General features: G+C 41.0%; 1 protein-coding gene across 3 annotated transcripts; it reads right to left on the bottom strand.

Moving 5' to 3' along the window:
* Positions 1-4419: 4419 nt before the first annotated feature.
* Positions 4420-15694, bottom strand: LOC139930492 (high-affinity choline transporter 1-like). 3 transcript variants are annotated; one of them, XR_011785470.2, is made up of 9 exons: positions 13546-13729; positions 12975-13088; positions 12484-12639; positions 12211-12359; positions 11892-12035; positions 9710-9863; positions 8502-8716; positions 5797-6745; positions 4420-4435 (listed from the first exon to the last, which is right to left on the bottom strand). XR_011785470.2 is itself a non-coding variant. In XM_071923706.2 (9 exons), the coding sequence occupies exons 2-9, from the start codon at positions 13706-13708 to the stop codon at positions 6194-6196; spliced, it is 1647 nt and encodes a 548-aa protein (XP_071779807.2). In that variant the 5' UTR covers positions 13709-13710; positions 15604-15694; the 3' UTR covers positions 5647-6193. The 3 variants fall into 3 exon arrangements, 2 of the variants coding, with proteins under 2 accessions (XP_071779807.2, XP_071779806.2); XM_071923706.2 differs by lacking the exon at positions 4420-4435 and adding an exon at positions 15604-15694 and having other exon boundaries at positions 5647-6745; positions 13546-13710; XM_071923705.2 differs by lacking the exon at positions 4420-4435 and having other exon boundaries at positions 5647-6745.
* Between the last annotated feature and the right edge of the window lie 526 nt (positions 15695-16220).

Below are 16220 nucleotides of genomic sequence, written 5' to 3'. Positions count from 1 at the left end.
GTCAGTCTGTATGGTTTTATCTCAAGCTTTTTATGTTAACAATTGGGGTTGGTGTTGAGTTTGGAAATAGGGCCGTTGTGTCGCAAATGCCAGGGCCGTTTTTTGATCCCAGTCCGTCACTGTCTGAGACTGAAGTCCTACTATCAGAAATAAGTCAACCAAAGCATATAATATTTAATATAATTCAATAGTGGAATCAAAGGCCCTGCTAAAGCCAAGGAATGGGAGAAAATAGCTTGTGCTGTTAATGCAGTGTTGTCTATTGTGCGTCCCCTTACGAAAAACAACTATAGTATCCCTATACATTTTAGATGAATACTAAATAAATATCCCAATTATTCCCTATAGGAATATTATAGTGATACTACAGAAGACAAAAATCCCATGATAAGATCACTATAAACTGACTATTGAGTACCACAGACAAGTCCATATCGGAGTATTAGGAATATTATAGGACTATGATTTGTCGTTAGGGCACCATCACAGAAATAAAAAAAGAGAAATGGCTTGACATGAAATTAGACGCAAAAAGCAAGGCGATCCATGACTGCAACAGGAGGGCCAGGAGGAATTCTCCGTTACACAGACAGATGAAAGAATAGGCCTATACCTGCCATAATTGGCGATATAGCTGCCAGGTGTCCAGCGATGTCGCCCTGGACAGCGACTTGCACCTGAACCTGGTAAGACCTAAAGCCATTTCTCTTTTTAAAGGTTAGATTCACTTGCACCCACATTAACGTTATCAACTTGAGTAAAATAGCCTAGAAATCAGATTTATCTCCCTCTATAATATATTTCCCCCAATAGATCTAACCTTGCCTTTGTCTCATCTGAATGTTTGTCAAATAACCTGGCAAATTAGTGTTTTTTGTTTTCTCTTTGTATTGAGCACACTTATAGGCTACTATGTAACCCACATGGATACTTATGAGATTTTATGCGGCTCTGGTAAAATAAATTACGCACTACCTTCTTTTGAAAAAGCCAACAGTGCTCCCTTGCTATTTTTCCTATGACTATAACCACTGTACTGGTTAATCTCAACATGATTATGCATTACTTTACAATGTCATTTATATATTAAAACTCAACATTTCTTTAAAGTGACAGAGATACAATCCATTAGTCAACAACAAAGTTTTGTTTTTTTCTTGCATGAGGCCCATTCTATGATGGTAAAGTAGAGGAAACGCACCTGTTTCTGTGCTATGTAGATCAGAGAGGTGTGTCGACTCAGCAGGTGAGCATCTGGTCTGATGCAGCGGTCTGTGAGTCTCAGGACAAATGTACCTGCTTTTATACTGTCAGGACACATCCGTTATTTCACTATGTAGATTAGATTAGTGTTTTTCATCCTCCTTAATGTAGCTTCAATGAAAGGCTCAGTGTGACGCTGCATGTCTCAGGACACTATCACCAAATGTGGCGTGTATCTGTATGGTGAAACATTACAGATATACAACATAGCATAGGTGTCATTTACACTGGGGACGCTGGGGACGTGTCCCCACCACTTTTTGAAATGGACGATTTTGTCCCCATCACTTTTTAAAAGCATAATTTGTTAAAAATGTTCTGAAAAATAGCTTGCACCAAGAAATGTTAACTAACAAATGAGAAGGCTTTTAGAAAGGTTTATTTGCACAATAAGAAAACATACAATGCAATGTAAATATAGAAGAAACAAATGTGCATTGTCCAAAAAAAAGTAAGTAGGTTCAGGTGTTCCTCGAACACCTGAACCTGTCTGATTCATTGCAAAAACCACCTGACGAAGAGCCTGTGAGGGCTCGAAACATATTTTTTAATGTAGAATAAAGTAAGCAAAATATTGGGAGCTGCCACAGTGTTGCGAGTCTTTTTGAATTTGCATGAAGTAACTATTTCAACTCAGCACCTGGAAAAGAGATGTGCGTGTGTTCACTCTGACTTCACTGTCAAACAAATGCCATTAGACTATTTTATCTCTTCGTTGTTTTATATTTGACTAGGCTAGTAACATGGTAATCGTTTACGACACGCTGCTGTGTGTAAGTGTAACTGAAAATGCAAAACGAAGCCGACAGATAAGATATACCGGTACATAGAAGAGTTTCATTGAGCACACAGTGTTTCTTTGTGCAAGACATTTGTGGAGTTTTGTGTTTCTGTGTTTAGAGTTTTGAGAAAATGAGCCTTAGTTTCAGAAAATGTGTGTAAGCAATTGTGAAAAACTGTAATTGCCTCACGTTGTGGCGTTCTTCTCCTTATCAAGTGAGAGAGCACAGCAAGCTAAAACCCATCAGAAGAGCAGAATCAAATTCAGTAAAATCATGAATATTTCATCATTTCAAAGTATATGCTACACATAAGAGCTAAATCCTTCTGTTGTCACATTGCACTTGAAGTGAGCAAACTTTGGTGCTTCCCACCATGAGAAAAACAGATGAGTGGATCTTGAACAAGATATGTTGAATTCAGGCACAGAAAACAAAGCATAGCCTACATTTGTCAACAAGTCCCACTAAATCTGGGAATAAGAAAATGCTGCATTTTTATGCTGTAAAATAATTATATCACAAATTCCAGATGTAAATATCAGCACCTTGGCAATAAGAGTCCTGAACTCGTAGCTTAATATCAACTAAAGTCACGTTCCAAGAGAGATTTTTCTTCACACTTGAGACCGGCTGAGGTATAAAAGTGTCATGAAACTCTGAATTTGGAAATCTGGAGACAAATGCACATTCAACAAGAGATGTTTACCTTCAGGCTGTAAAACAATCTTGTAAGGAATGTTAATTTTTGCCCAAACTATATTTCACAATAGATATTTAATCATAGTTGAAAGGCAGACAAAGCCTCACCTTCCCCCTGCAGAGACTGGAGAAGCAGTAAAGTGATTAGATACTTTGCATCCAGTAGATTTGGTGCATGTGTAATTTGTCTTTGGGCAGCGGTGTGATGTGGTCAAATACGGTTGGTGGGTTAAAAATGTGCCTGTTTGCCTGGGAGATAGCAGCGTTACAAAGCAGCATCACTGGAAGACTCTGCACTCAGTCAGGGAACTGACTGCCAAAACGTCACATGATTTTCACTCTGGGCCTTGGAGAGATGCAGGATATTAGGAAAGTTAGGGAAACGTTCCCAGCAGGTTTCCTGGATGTCCTGGGGAGGGACATTACAGGGACAGACACAGCTGAGACAGTAGACAGGGTACAGAGTCGAGAGAGACAGGGACAAGAAAGGCTCTGCTAACCAGAGTTAACACAGTCCAACACCACCAATGGTTTTCTCTAAACCACAGACAGCACATAGATAAAGAGGTGTGTGTGTGTGTGTGTGTGTGTGTGTGTGTCATAGAAATACAGAAATGTTATTTTAACCCATACAGCCCTCACAGCACACAGCTCCACCTTGTGGAAGAATAGAGTAATAACAATCAGTAGGAAAATGTAAAACTGAGTGGTATGAGAAACACATTGTATTTGAGCATGATTTAACAGATGAAAATGGATGTGTTTTTGCAATACAATGAGTTTATTGAAAAGTATAATGTAAACTGTTCTTATAGAGAATATACTATAGTAAGCAATGCCGTGCTCATTAATTCAGTTAATTAAAAACACAGGTAGATAGTTGAAAAGCCTTAGATAAGGTGCTAATCCATGTGATTTGTTCTAGTGGCATAAACAATTTAATGTTTTGTTCATGTCCAATAACAGCACAATTCTGGTCACACATCCATAGATGGTTATCTCTGAAGATCAATAATCCGGCTTCCTTTTTTTGAATCCACTTTTTTTTTAATATAAATTATCATCATTTTAATATATATAATATATCAGAATATATCTGTAATAAATAATAATAATAATAATAAATAAAACACACTACTGACAACAATAACATGAGTGAGAGGGCCAGGAGTCAAACCAGCAACCATAGCCAAAGACTTCTTCCATCTCATTCATCAACTTATTTATACGTGCTCAAACTGCTAATGATCGGCTGTATTACTGCATCTCTGAGCAACAGCCACATTGCTTGTACCTCACATTCATCAGCTTATAATTGTTGTTACATGATGTGAAAATGACAAGACTTGAGGTTTGAACCAGGATCCTGGTGCACCATAGCCACCTGTTTATTTCACTGAGCTATACAGTGGACTTTTAGGTGTGCAAAAAAATGTTTTTCTTTATTAATATTTCTGAACATGAACATGAAAGGAGTGAATTCTTAAAGCACTTAGTGTTCCTGTTTAAGCACTTCTGTGCTTTATATGCATTTTGACTCCTACTTTCATAATGAATTTCAGTTTCCAGTAAACGGCAATCACAATTGCAATAGGCTACCTGCTAAAGAAAGACTTTAGTCTCTACTGCTTCAACAGGTTCTTGTCTGCAGCTACCTAGTTTTGCAGTTAGCTCTTCCAAGTCCCACCTCTCTTGAATTCTGATTGGAAGATCAGGGATTTAATGACCAATATCAAATATCTACCGTTTTGGATATCAGTGAGTTAGGCTGTAATATAGAAAGCCAACCACAGAGGGAGTCCAACCCTCAGTCTTCTGATCAGAAGTCTTCTGACCCGCAGTCAGATGCCTTATCCATTAAGCCACGTGGTTTTTCTTTTTTTGCCAAGAATGTTTTCCTGGATATGCCTATGGTATATATTAGTATGTATATATAGCCCACCGCCTGCCTATAGGGCTAAAATCCAACTTCTCAAAGTTTACTGTGTTTACTCCTAAATTATAGAGTATGTTTGTTGTCGTCTCCTCGCTGACCCAATGAGGCGTGGTCGGAGGGTACTCAGGTGTAACGCACAGACACCCATCAGCTTAATACATTTCTGTTAGGCGTTCTGCCTCCATGAGGAAGAAGAGGCTCATTAGGAGCGGACAGAGATGAATTACACATTAATCTGAAATTTGTGAAACATTTCTATGTGGATAAAACTAGACAGCTGTCATTTGTGGAGGGGAAGGAGATACTGTGCGCGAGGCGCCTCAAACGCCACACTTCAAACGTCACTTCAATATGGCGCATGTGAGCATGTTCCAATTGACAGGGCCCGTTCACTCGCTTCCTCTCCTCCTCGCATCTTGTCCTCGTTTCCCCCGTGACCTTTGACCGAGGAGTCGAGGATGAGACGCGAGGCAAGGAGAAATCGTTACCAAATGGAATGCAGGCGATGCAGGAAAATGGCGGGTGAGGCCGACTGCAGGCGGGTCCAGACACAGGAAAAAGTTGTACTTCCGAAGCATGTACAAACAAACAAAAGAAAAGATGCAAAGGGGGGCAGCAAAGAGCACGTTTTCCACACAGGGAAGAGGCGTAGAAGAAGAATGGCAGCCATTTCTAAGATATCCATATGAAAACAACTAGGACAAGCCACACAAAGGTGACATTTTATACTTTATTTCAAATACTTTCACACAATATGATTTACTTGTGTAACAGAAAAGGGTTCAAGGAATCCAGAAAGCTTGTCAGATTGGCAAAATTCAGTCTTTAACCTTTCCCGCCAAGGTTTTTAATGCAAGGACTCAGGACTGGCAGCCACGCAGTGTTGTGCCAGTCCCAACGGGGCTAGTTTAGACCATAACATTAACACTTAAAAAAATTATTGTCAAGCTTTAACTTAACAGCGTTCACACATAATTCCCCACAGGTAGGTCCAACATGTTGTAAACCACAGTTAGGATATTATGGTGTTGGATAGCCCTTTACTCTCTACTGTTTCAACAGGTTCTTGTCTGCATGCTATGTAGTTTTGCAGTTAGCTCTTCCAAGTCCCACCACTCTGAATTCTGATTGGAAGATCAGGGATTTAATGACCAATAGATATCAAATAACTAGCGTTTTGGATATTAGTGAGGCTGTAATACACATGCAGAACTAATTGCATTTCAATCCAACTTAGAACTGAACTCTTCTTCTTTTTTTCTTTTTCTTTTTAATATAAAACTAATTGAAATTCACCCTGGGCTACACTGATAAGGATGTATGTGACACTCGTGTGATAAGCCATAAGAATTTGTCAAGGCGCCCCAAGCCAGCCAGTGTCATAACCATTTTACATAAAGCATTTGCATCATCAGTAATCATTTCCAATAATCATTTCTGACAGGCCTACCACCACACACCAACAATCACATTACAGAAACAAAAAAAAAAAACAAAGTCAAAAGAAACAAAATTAGCATCTTGTATCCAGCATTGGCTCTAAAACAGAGTTGCCATTTTCATTTTGAACCTCAGTCTTATCGTCACCCTCATCCTCTTTGGCATCCGGCGGCGTTGGCGCTCCCTGGGATTTCACCTTGAACACGTCCCACTTCTCCGCAAGGATCCCCTTGTTAAACAGGAGTGACGCCATGTAGGAAAACAACAGAATGGAGACCAGACTAGAGAGCATGCAGATGGTCTTGACAGGAGAGTACTGAACGTAAACGCCGTCCTCCAAAGTGCAACCCGGGAAATGGAGAACGACAGGGAGTCCCAACACCGGCTCTCCACACAAAGTTCTCATCACCACGGCAACAACATAGCCTGTGATAGCCCCGTAGCCATTGGAAACCTCGCAGAAGAGGACGCAAATCAGCTGGGGGAGCATGACGGTGTAACTAAAGTCCGAGCCCAGGATCCAGAACACCATGATGCTGTTGTCCAGGGAGGCGAGGGATGTACCCACAAGCCCTGCAACCACTATGGAGACACGAATCACCCACTGCAACTCTTTATCCGATGCCTAAAGAGAAGAGCACATACAGTAATTCTTGGGTGGAAGTTAAATCTCCAACATTACCCAACAAACAAAGTAATCTCTGATTAAATGGCAAGAATTAGCTGTATGGAAGACAAGGGTAAATCATTTTGTGGGCTAATGGTAGCTAATGATTACTGCTCTCTCCATGCCATTTGGTGGACATTTTTATCCAAAGTGCTTAACAGTACCATGAGTTTTTTAGCATGGGAGGCCCTAGTGGGAAACAAACCCTTAACCCTGGCAATATTATTGAGCGACACAACAAAGGAAACCCCTAACCTTGGATAGTGATCCAACTATTGAGCTACACTTTGTACAAATTGAGTTTTAGTTCTGCAAACATTTCTCAGTGGCGGAGTTGCTCTGGAGGCAGAAATAATCTCATTGGTTGAGTTAACACTCTGTGGACAGAGGAAATTATCAAGAACCACAGTTTTTTAGTAATTTATGGGAGTAATAAAGTAATACACTGTCCCAATCGTTCATTAAAATAACTGGCGTGTAATGATTTAAACTACATTACCAATGTTGTTCAGCAATAATCCTGCCTGGACAGGGTTATACACGACATAGGGTTCCCTCCACTGTGAGCAGGGGGAGATCAGGATCAGGGTAGCAAATATATTCATATGCAATGTGGCGTATGATATCATCTGGTGACTTCTAGTGACTTTAAGCAATTTATTGTTACCCAGTGAAAAGACAAGGGGTAAAAGAGGAGGTTGCAAATATTATGAAACCTAGTGCTCTTGCTGAAAAAATGCAGTCTATATACTACATTATCAGACTAATCTCTCAGAAAAACGTCAAATGAACACGACTTGTTAAAGTGTTAAATTTACATATTCCCAGCATGAAGCGGTTACGTGAAGGAGACATGAAAATAAACAGGAAGTAGTGTCACATTTATGTAGCATGGTGGACGGGCGTATGCGCTTGCCTTCGAGCGGTTCAATTCCCAGCGTTTTCAAAGGACATTTCAACCACATTTTAATTTTTAACGAACGTTTTTCTTATTTAACCATGACCAAGCCCTTTCCCTAACCTTAACCAAGTTGTTTTAGTTGCTGAACCATAACCTTAACCCAAACCTTAACCAAGTTGTTTTACTTGCCTACTTAACCATAATCTTTACCCTAACCTTAACCAAACTTACTTGCCTAAATTTAACCGTTATCCAAGCTTTGGGACGTAGTTAAATTCGTGGCTGAGGAACAAATTAAAATTTGTGGTGGAGGAACATATGTAAATTCATTGCGGGGGAACCTTCAGTTTGTGGTGGAGAAACGTTATTTTCCCATAATACACAGCACGTAAATCGTCGTTTTAGAGTTCGTGTTCATTTCACGTATTTGTGTGAGATCATTTAGTGTAGCTAGTTAGCCTAGCTGAGCTTCCAAGACTAAATCAGGCATACTACTAGCCTAGCGCTATCAAGCTAGTTAGCTAGACTGTTGAACTTCGAAGATCATGAATGCCATGGTCATGAATTAATGAAAGAAAGAAGGAAAAACAGAAATAAACTATATTTTATGATATACTTTTTTTTTTTTTAATTCCCAGAACTCCTTTGTCATTCAAGTTTGACAGTTAGCTAACTTACTGTCTTGAAAACTGTGGTTCTTTGGTTGAGATTTAACTCAATGAAATAATCTCTGCCTCCAGAACAGCTCGGCTTCCAAGAAATGCTTGTAACTAAAGCTCCAGTCTGCCATTTTCGCCCTCCTGTTCCTTGCACCTGACTCCTGATGGTCCGGTAGATGTTGGTGGTGAAGATGGAGGTGGCAGACAAGAGGAAAGAGTCAGCAGATGACATCACAGCGGCGGCAATAGCTCCGATGCCAAAAGCGAAAATGTAAGTCGGGGTAAGATGCTGAAGGGTGATGGGCAATACCATAGCCGCCTCCCCTCGCTCATATGGAGAAGGAGAACCATATGAGGTCAAGTTCCAGTCTGAAACGTAAGAGGAAACTGACTGGAAACATGCAGGTTTCAGAGATACTAGTCAGATGGTTTAGCCTACTTTAGTTTAGTTTTGTTTTGCAGAGATAAAGTGTAGAAGCAAAGTGATTAAAACACTGAAGATGTACGACAACAAACAAAGAATGAAAAAGGGGAAAACTAGCTTACAGCTAGTTTTAAGGTCACCACATTGGTTTCAATAGCCACCTGTGCAGTATGGCCAAGGCAAATTGTTTATTGTAAGCCACAGAAGCAGCCATTATAAATGGCTCGCTTCATAGGAAGATGCACACAATATTACAGACATTTAGGGTGGCCACCAGCATGACCATAAAAAGGACAAGTGGGTAATCAACATAGCTACAGCTGCAGCTAGTGTGTGTTTATACCGTAGACCATAAAAAATATCGATAAGTACCAATTTGGCTGCTGCACATGCACACACACACACACAAAGCCCAAAACAGATAAGAGTTGGTGCCGAAAAGAGATAAAAGAAAGGGAATGGAATATTTGAATCTACTAGGAAATCTACTAGGAAGTTTTTATTTAAGGCAGTTAAGTCTGGGGCCCCTTATTAATGGTCCAGGTCTTGCAAGTTCTGGACTCAGCTTGTTCACCCCACTTATCTATCAGAATCAAGGTTAGTGAGAAGCTGCTCTGTGTATAGTTTGTGCAGGTGGTAGAGCTGTGCAGCAGGTGGGGATGATTGACAGCTTAGATTTCATCTCGCTGTTTTTCTGTGCATTAAGGAGTGTTCACATTATCACGCAAGAAAGGTTTTGCGTGCGCCTTTGGCCGTTGTGTTGAATGGAGACAGATTTTTTGCTGGTTAGAGTGCTGTGCTGATGAAGAGAGAGCTGGTCAGGATTCAGTGTCTTGCTCAAGGACACTTCAGCAGGCCGGATGCTTGGTGGAGCCTCTGGTCGTAGGACGGCCCCCCTACCCACTACACCACCCTGCTGCCCGACCCGTCTGGTTTACCTGTTGAGGCTGCGACGGCTCCGATCAACGCGGGAGGAATTCCAAGAATGATGACGATGCCTGCTGCTGCAAAACAGATGATTCTGGCTGTGGACGTGGAACTGGAGGAGAGCGTCCGTTGATGAAAATCTTGAATTGCCATATTCCCCACACTCTGAAAAATGAAAGATGTGAAACAGACCAAGCCATCTCCTTTGTACATATTACATTTTAGGCATTTAGCTGATGCTCCTATCCAGAGCATCTTTCAATGAGATAAACTTTATCAGTTGGTGAGGTGAAACTGTGTGTTTATTTTGGAGAACAAAGAGTAAAAAGGTATCTACAGTTTACAATTTTACAGTCAAGTGCAAGGAGTAAAGAGCAACAGTGCAACAGCAGAATGAGCTTCACTTCACGTTGTAGATTACAAGTAACCAATGGTAAGGAGTGCAAGGGTCGGCTCAATAGCACCCTGGAAATATTCCTATGACTTTATTGGTTGCTGGTAATGATCCACTGTTGTGTCTTCTAGCGTCTCAGAGCACTGCAGTCTCATACAGCAAATACCAGATCAATTACAGACACCAGGCCTCCACTAACCCTAACCCTCCCTATGTGCCCCCTATGTGTAGGATTTAAAAATTGTTGATTTTGCTTCATACAGCCACAATATGTAAACAAAATACTGCTGATAACTGTAGCTCAAGCATTAGTTCCTATATCCTGGTCGGCCGAGATTCACCGGGAACACATCGGCGCCCAGGTTCAGCTAGCTTCAGTTAGCTTCAGCTTACATGCAAACAACGGTGGATACCGGTAAACTCCTGGTGCCTGTTTGTAACCGTAGTTTGTAGTAACGTACAAGTGCCACAAGATGGCTCGGCCAGCGGAAGTCTCTGGAGCATGCCGTCGTCGATTACCGTAATTATCGTAATGCATTGTAGTAACAAAAAAACGTCTACCTAACGTACCCCAACAGAAGCAGATCAGAAAACAAGGAGGCTTCGTACTAAAATATGAGCAAATATACTTATCAAACAGAGGGAATTAGAAATAAAGGCCTGTCTCTAATGTATGCCTGCTTCCTATAAAGGCCTGGTACCCTCTGCAGTTGAGGTAAATAAAGACCCGGGCCAATATTAGAGGATTTATGGTAGGAGAAAGAAAGCCAGCTCTGTGTCGGTCTTAAACCTCTTCAGCTCCCGTCTAGCTCTCCTCCGGGGAGCGTGTCTATGTTCCCTCAACCCTATCCCAACTTACCTTCTGACAGCCTTGACCGCAAGCTTGCTCTAACCTTAACCTCAGTGACCTCATGCCTCAAGCCAACCACCTCATCTGCCCTGGAACCACTCGACCGCAAGCAACCCTAACCCTAACCTCCACCATACGAGCTCCTTGCCTAAACACACAGGGCTGAGGGAACATAGGGATGACCCCCCCCGGCGAGTGAACACCCGGCCACGGTTAACTCTGCCGTGTTCCGGGGGGCCGGGGAACGGGAACTTAGCTGTTTTAGCCTCTTCTGTTACAGGCTTCTTGTTTTGTTTTGTTGCAGAGGGTGCAGCAGAGAGTCCTGTCTTCCATGTTACCACTATCTGCCATATTGATTAGCTTCACGCTGTTCAATCTAAGCTACTAGTCTGCATTCAAACTGTGTCTGTTTTCTTCCTGGTTTGGTTTGAGTTTCTGCCGTAAGTCAGTACGGCACTTCGTGCCAGTTCGTACCCCCGCACAGAGAATCAACAGACTGACCAGTTTTCTCCACAATGGTCTCAGTTTTCTAATGACAAACTTTTATGGTATCAAAATTAATTGGAGGATGATATAATCAGATACAAATTCTACACATAGGGGCTTTAATGCAGGACATCTGAAAGTTGATGATAAGCTATGTGGTCCAGCAGGCTCAAACATGCCAAATTATAAACCAATTTACCTTACTTCACCTTACCATCACTAGGAAATTATCTGATTGCTGAGGGGAAACTGTCATTGCAGCAGCATAAATAAAGGTGTATGTTGGAAAACAAGAGTAAAAAGGTAAAAAGGTCTACAGTTTACAGGATTACAATTTTACAGTCAAGTGCAAGGAGTAAAGGGCAAAACTGCAACATTAGAATAATTCACATTCATAAGCTATGTGGTCTAGCAGGCTCAAGCATGCCAAATTTTAAACCAATTTTCTGTTACTTCACTTTACCATTACTAGGAAATGATCAATCCACCTCCAGGCTTTATCAGGCCCAAGCTGGCCAACCCAGGGGGCCTGATATGTTTGGTTGAATGCCGTTTTGGTGATATCAGTGTAGACGTCACTCGCCAGAACAAACGGAGCACACAGCCACTATGGACAGAGGAGGACAACGAAATTCAAATAAAGAATGCTGGAATAAATCATCCTTGCATCCAAAATACATTATGAAAGTAATGTGCGTGAAACGTGCTCATGTTGGTACATTTCCAAGAGACACAGTTCATTGGCAAAGCTGAACTTCTTTGTTTCATTGCGTAATACCCACCAAGCTACAAAACACCAGAGAAAGCTGGATGACATCAGTGTAGGCGACTGAATAGAGACCTCCAAGAACAGTGTAGATGATAGCCACCGCAGCAGAGATCCAGATGCATACACTGATGGGCAAATCCAAAATGACACTCATGGTCGCCCCTGTAGCAAGCAGACACGCGCGCGCGCACACACACACACACACACACACACTTAAATGTATGAGGAAAATCTGAATGAGAAAGACAGAGACTATGTGCATTTTTGTGTGTTCACATGCTTTTACCCAAGGAAATCAGCGTGGCAGGAATCCAGATAACTTCACTTATTACTGGAATAATGGCAAGAAACCCAGTCAGTACTTTTCCATACTTTCTCTGAAATGGATCCATCATAGTGATGTAATTTTTGTCTCTCATTGGCTTGGCGAAGAACAGCCCACCTTTAAAAGACAGAAAGAGAGAGCAAGCATTTTTGTCACTGACACATTGAAGAACAGCTCTCTTTTATCAATAGAGATAAACACAAGCAATGTTTTTCATCTGAATTTATTAGCAAATTAATTTACACAAGCATACTGGTACACATCAATATAAGAGAATATAAATTTAGGACTCAACTGTCTCATCTGTTGTGTACCATCTAAACTTGAAACCCACCTAATGCATAATGTTACAGTAAAGTAACAGTTAAGAAATAATGACTGATAAAGTTCAGGAGGCAACGGAGCAAGTGACACTTTTTCACTCAGACTGACATTATTCAAGAGGATCTTACCGATAATAAATGAAACGGACATTTGCAGGGGAACAAGAGCCCACAGTAGACCCTCAGTGGGGTTGTACACCGACTGTGCAACACCGATGATAAAGGCACCTCCAACCCAAGTGGCTGCAGCAGGAAAAGAAAAAAAAGAAAATGCATAATCACCCAAAGAGAGTGAGATTATGTTTTTCAAGGGAAACACCTTTCAATTTCTGAATTTATAAAGACTCAGACAAATCTACAATGTGCTGTGCTGCGGTCAAAGACAAATAAATAGTTGTGAAAACTGTTGTGATGCCAGAAGTCTCCCTGAGATTTTCCAGAAAATAAATACTCATGTTGACTACTTCACTTTTTATTTGATGGACCACTTCACCAAAACCGGTTTACCAGAATGATACTATACTAAGTGTTTCATCAACCCCATTGCACAGCAAAATAGAGCAGATGAGATTAGGCAGTAGGTGCAATAATAGACAAGATAGTATTGCACTTTATTGATCCCCTGGAGGAAATTGGGGAAATACAATACATTCGTTCAATGCAATACAAATGTGACCAGATGAGATAAATAGAGTCTCACCCGTCATTGTGAAGACTCCCGTGACCAAGGTGACCCTCCGGTTGGCTAAAAAGGCCACTTCTATCCAGCCCCCCTGGATGTCTCTCTCCATCCTCTTTGATTTTACAGATGCCCAGATGCCAATTCCCAGGACCAGCAAGTAGAAGACCATCATCATTATCATACCTGGTATATTGAGAGCCATTGTGGATTATAAAAAAATGACTTGAGCGACCGTTTACTTCCCCAGTTGCAAAAAAGTATATTACTTCTTCAACCTGCAGGCTATGTATGCAGGTGTGTTTGAGTTGGCCCGCAGGCTCTCCTTTGCCCTGTATTACGCTCATATAGTAGCTGCACCGGAGCAAATGAGGGAGGGACCATGCTGAGAGAGGAGAGAGGTTGTCTCATTCCTTCGCCCAGATTTTCCCAGCCAGTCCAGGATTCAAACCAGCAACCCTCTGGACACAAGTGGTCTTTGATTATCTCTCTGACTTTTGTAGGGAGAATTCTTAATGGAGCAGCACAGGAGCCTTTGGGAGAGAGAATAACCATTCCGACCAAAGGGTCCTATATCAGGGCTAGATTAAGGGGTGATTCTTACCAATATCTGTCACTTAAGGGCCCTCCCATCGGTTGATGAAACCCCTATAGCCATCTGAAGGCGACTGGACTGCATTCCATCTTACTTTATAATTATGTGGGTACCTTGATAAAATATTGCACAACTAGCTCCAGGCTCTTGCAAAACAGGTACACAGACATCTGTGATTTTGTGCATGGCAAACTGGATGGCCATAAGTCTTCGGGACATTTTAAAGTTCTGTCTCTATCACTGCGCTCCAATCCTCACTCCGTATCCTCATCCAAAAACACTGAATTGCCGGTGGCGCAACAACTGCACGAGTCGTCTCCTCCTGTCCAACGGGTTTCCCAAAAGTACCTCCTGAAGCATTGCATTTTTTTTATTGTGCACATGTAAATGTAGCCAAATACTGTATGACCAACTGAATGCAACTAGCCTATTACTCTTAATTATTGCCTTAAACGCATTAAATTTGCATGTCAACGTGTCTACAACTACGATTAATATATATAGTGTGTTACATTTGGTATTCCTCTCTCCACATATCATGTCAATCACATATAGTATCTGTGTATGTAACTGCCTGTAGGAGCCAGTTACTAACTGTTGTCTGTTATTTATTTGGATCAGTATGGACATGCTGTGTATTTGTTTGGAGCGGCCTATAGGAGCCAGGATACAGTATATTGCTCTGTAAGCCAGTTTACCAGTCAGGTTAAAGACATTGCAGATTTAACAAGAACATTTCTCCCCCATCAGGGATTGAACCAACACTCAGACTGTCAGGTAGTGAAGGATAAACCAGCTGCTGATCCTGCTGAGCTGCTTCTGAGTTTAGATGAGTTCACCTTCATCATCTTATTTCTACAATTGTTCACATTGACAATAACATGGAAATACTTCAGAGTGAGATGACTGGAGCTTGAACCAGCAACTGTTTACACCACTACACCCCCAGCAGCTCTTTATCCCACGGAGCTACAGCCAAGGCCACGTTGTATCTCATTCATCAGCTTATCTATAGACTATATATATATATATGTATATCACTGATAGGCCGTATCACTGCATCTGTGAGCAACAACCACATTCTTGTCTTATAATTGTTAACATTTCTGAACATGAGAAAGAAGTATAATCCCGCACCCTGTCTACACTTGCTTGATACTTTAATGCAACGTTTTGGTCAGTAAGACCTTCATCAGGCAAACATGAAACAACCACAAAACATCACAGAATAAATAGAACAGGAGGAGCAGACCAATGAGGAGAGGTTATGCCAAAGGACACACCTGCAGGCCATCCTCAGTCTAGGTCACATGGCCCAACAGGTGCATCTGAGGTCGTGAGCTAAATTCATAACAATAATCTATATTAAAGAAAAGGCATAAGAGTTAGATTACCAGTAGCCATCACAGTGCAGTGCTAAAGAGATTAGACTGCTACCACAGATGCAAAAGGTTCAATAAACATACAAATGTTAAATGACTTACAATATTATATCCCATGCTTGCTCTAATGTATTTTTGCTTCTTTGTAAGATTTTGTAATACTTATTCCTTTAGACCGACTCTAATGTATGTTTATCTTGTTAAGATATGGCAATAGGGCTCTTATTCTTTCTTTGTGTGGGGTCATATTTCTTTCTCAGTATATACCTTTTTGTTTTTTGTCCAAAAAGGTATATACTGAGAAAAAAAAAATGTTTTGCACACCTAAAAGTCTATGAGTGATCTCTGAGTGACAGGTGCTGTCACTGAAAGACAATTTTTTTCTTTATTAACATTTCTGAACATGAAAGGAAAATGTCTTTTTGGCTTTCCCCTTTAAACTCTTGTCTGCTTCCCACTTTGACTCCCCGAAATAACTTTCGGGGATATTATGGATTCTCCATGTGAATGCGATAACTTGAACAGTTTTTATAAGAATCTTTTCAAATTTGGTATGGACACTTATGACCCCTAGAGGAAGAACTCTATTGATTTTGATGTGTTTATGATTATTGTAAGTATTATTAATTAACTGATTGTGTCAAGAGAATTGTTCAGGCTATTGGGGAGATTTGTATGAAGTTTGAACTTTTAATGATAATTATTAATAAAAGAGTTAA

Source organism: Centroberyx gerrardi, chromosome 21, assembly GCF_048128805.1.
Source record: "Centroberyx gerrardi isolate f3 chromosome 21, fCenGer3.hap1.cur.20231027, whole genome shotgun sequence".
NCBI lineage: Eukaryota > Metazoa > Chordata > Actinopteri > Beryciformes > Berycidae > Centroberyx > Centroberyx gerrardi.
Note: the sequence above shows the minus strand (reverse complement) of the source record. Positions and strands in the feature narration are given on the sequence as shown.

Coding starts and splice junctions, on each gene's coding strand:
- LOC139930492 (XM_071923705.2), bottom strand. CDS start 13,729: ATGGCTCTCAATATACCAGGTATGATAATGATGATGGTCTTCTACTTG. Junction 12,640..12,974: donor GTCCGTTTCATTTATTATCG/GTAAGATCCTCT, acceptor TGTCTTTTAAAG/GTGGGCTGTTCTTCGCCAAG. Junction 9,864..11,891: donor TTGATCATTTCCTAGTAATG/GTAAAGTGAAGT, acceptor TTCATTTTTCAG/AGTGTGGGGAATATGGCAAT.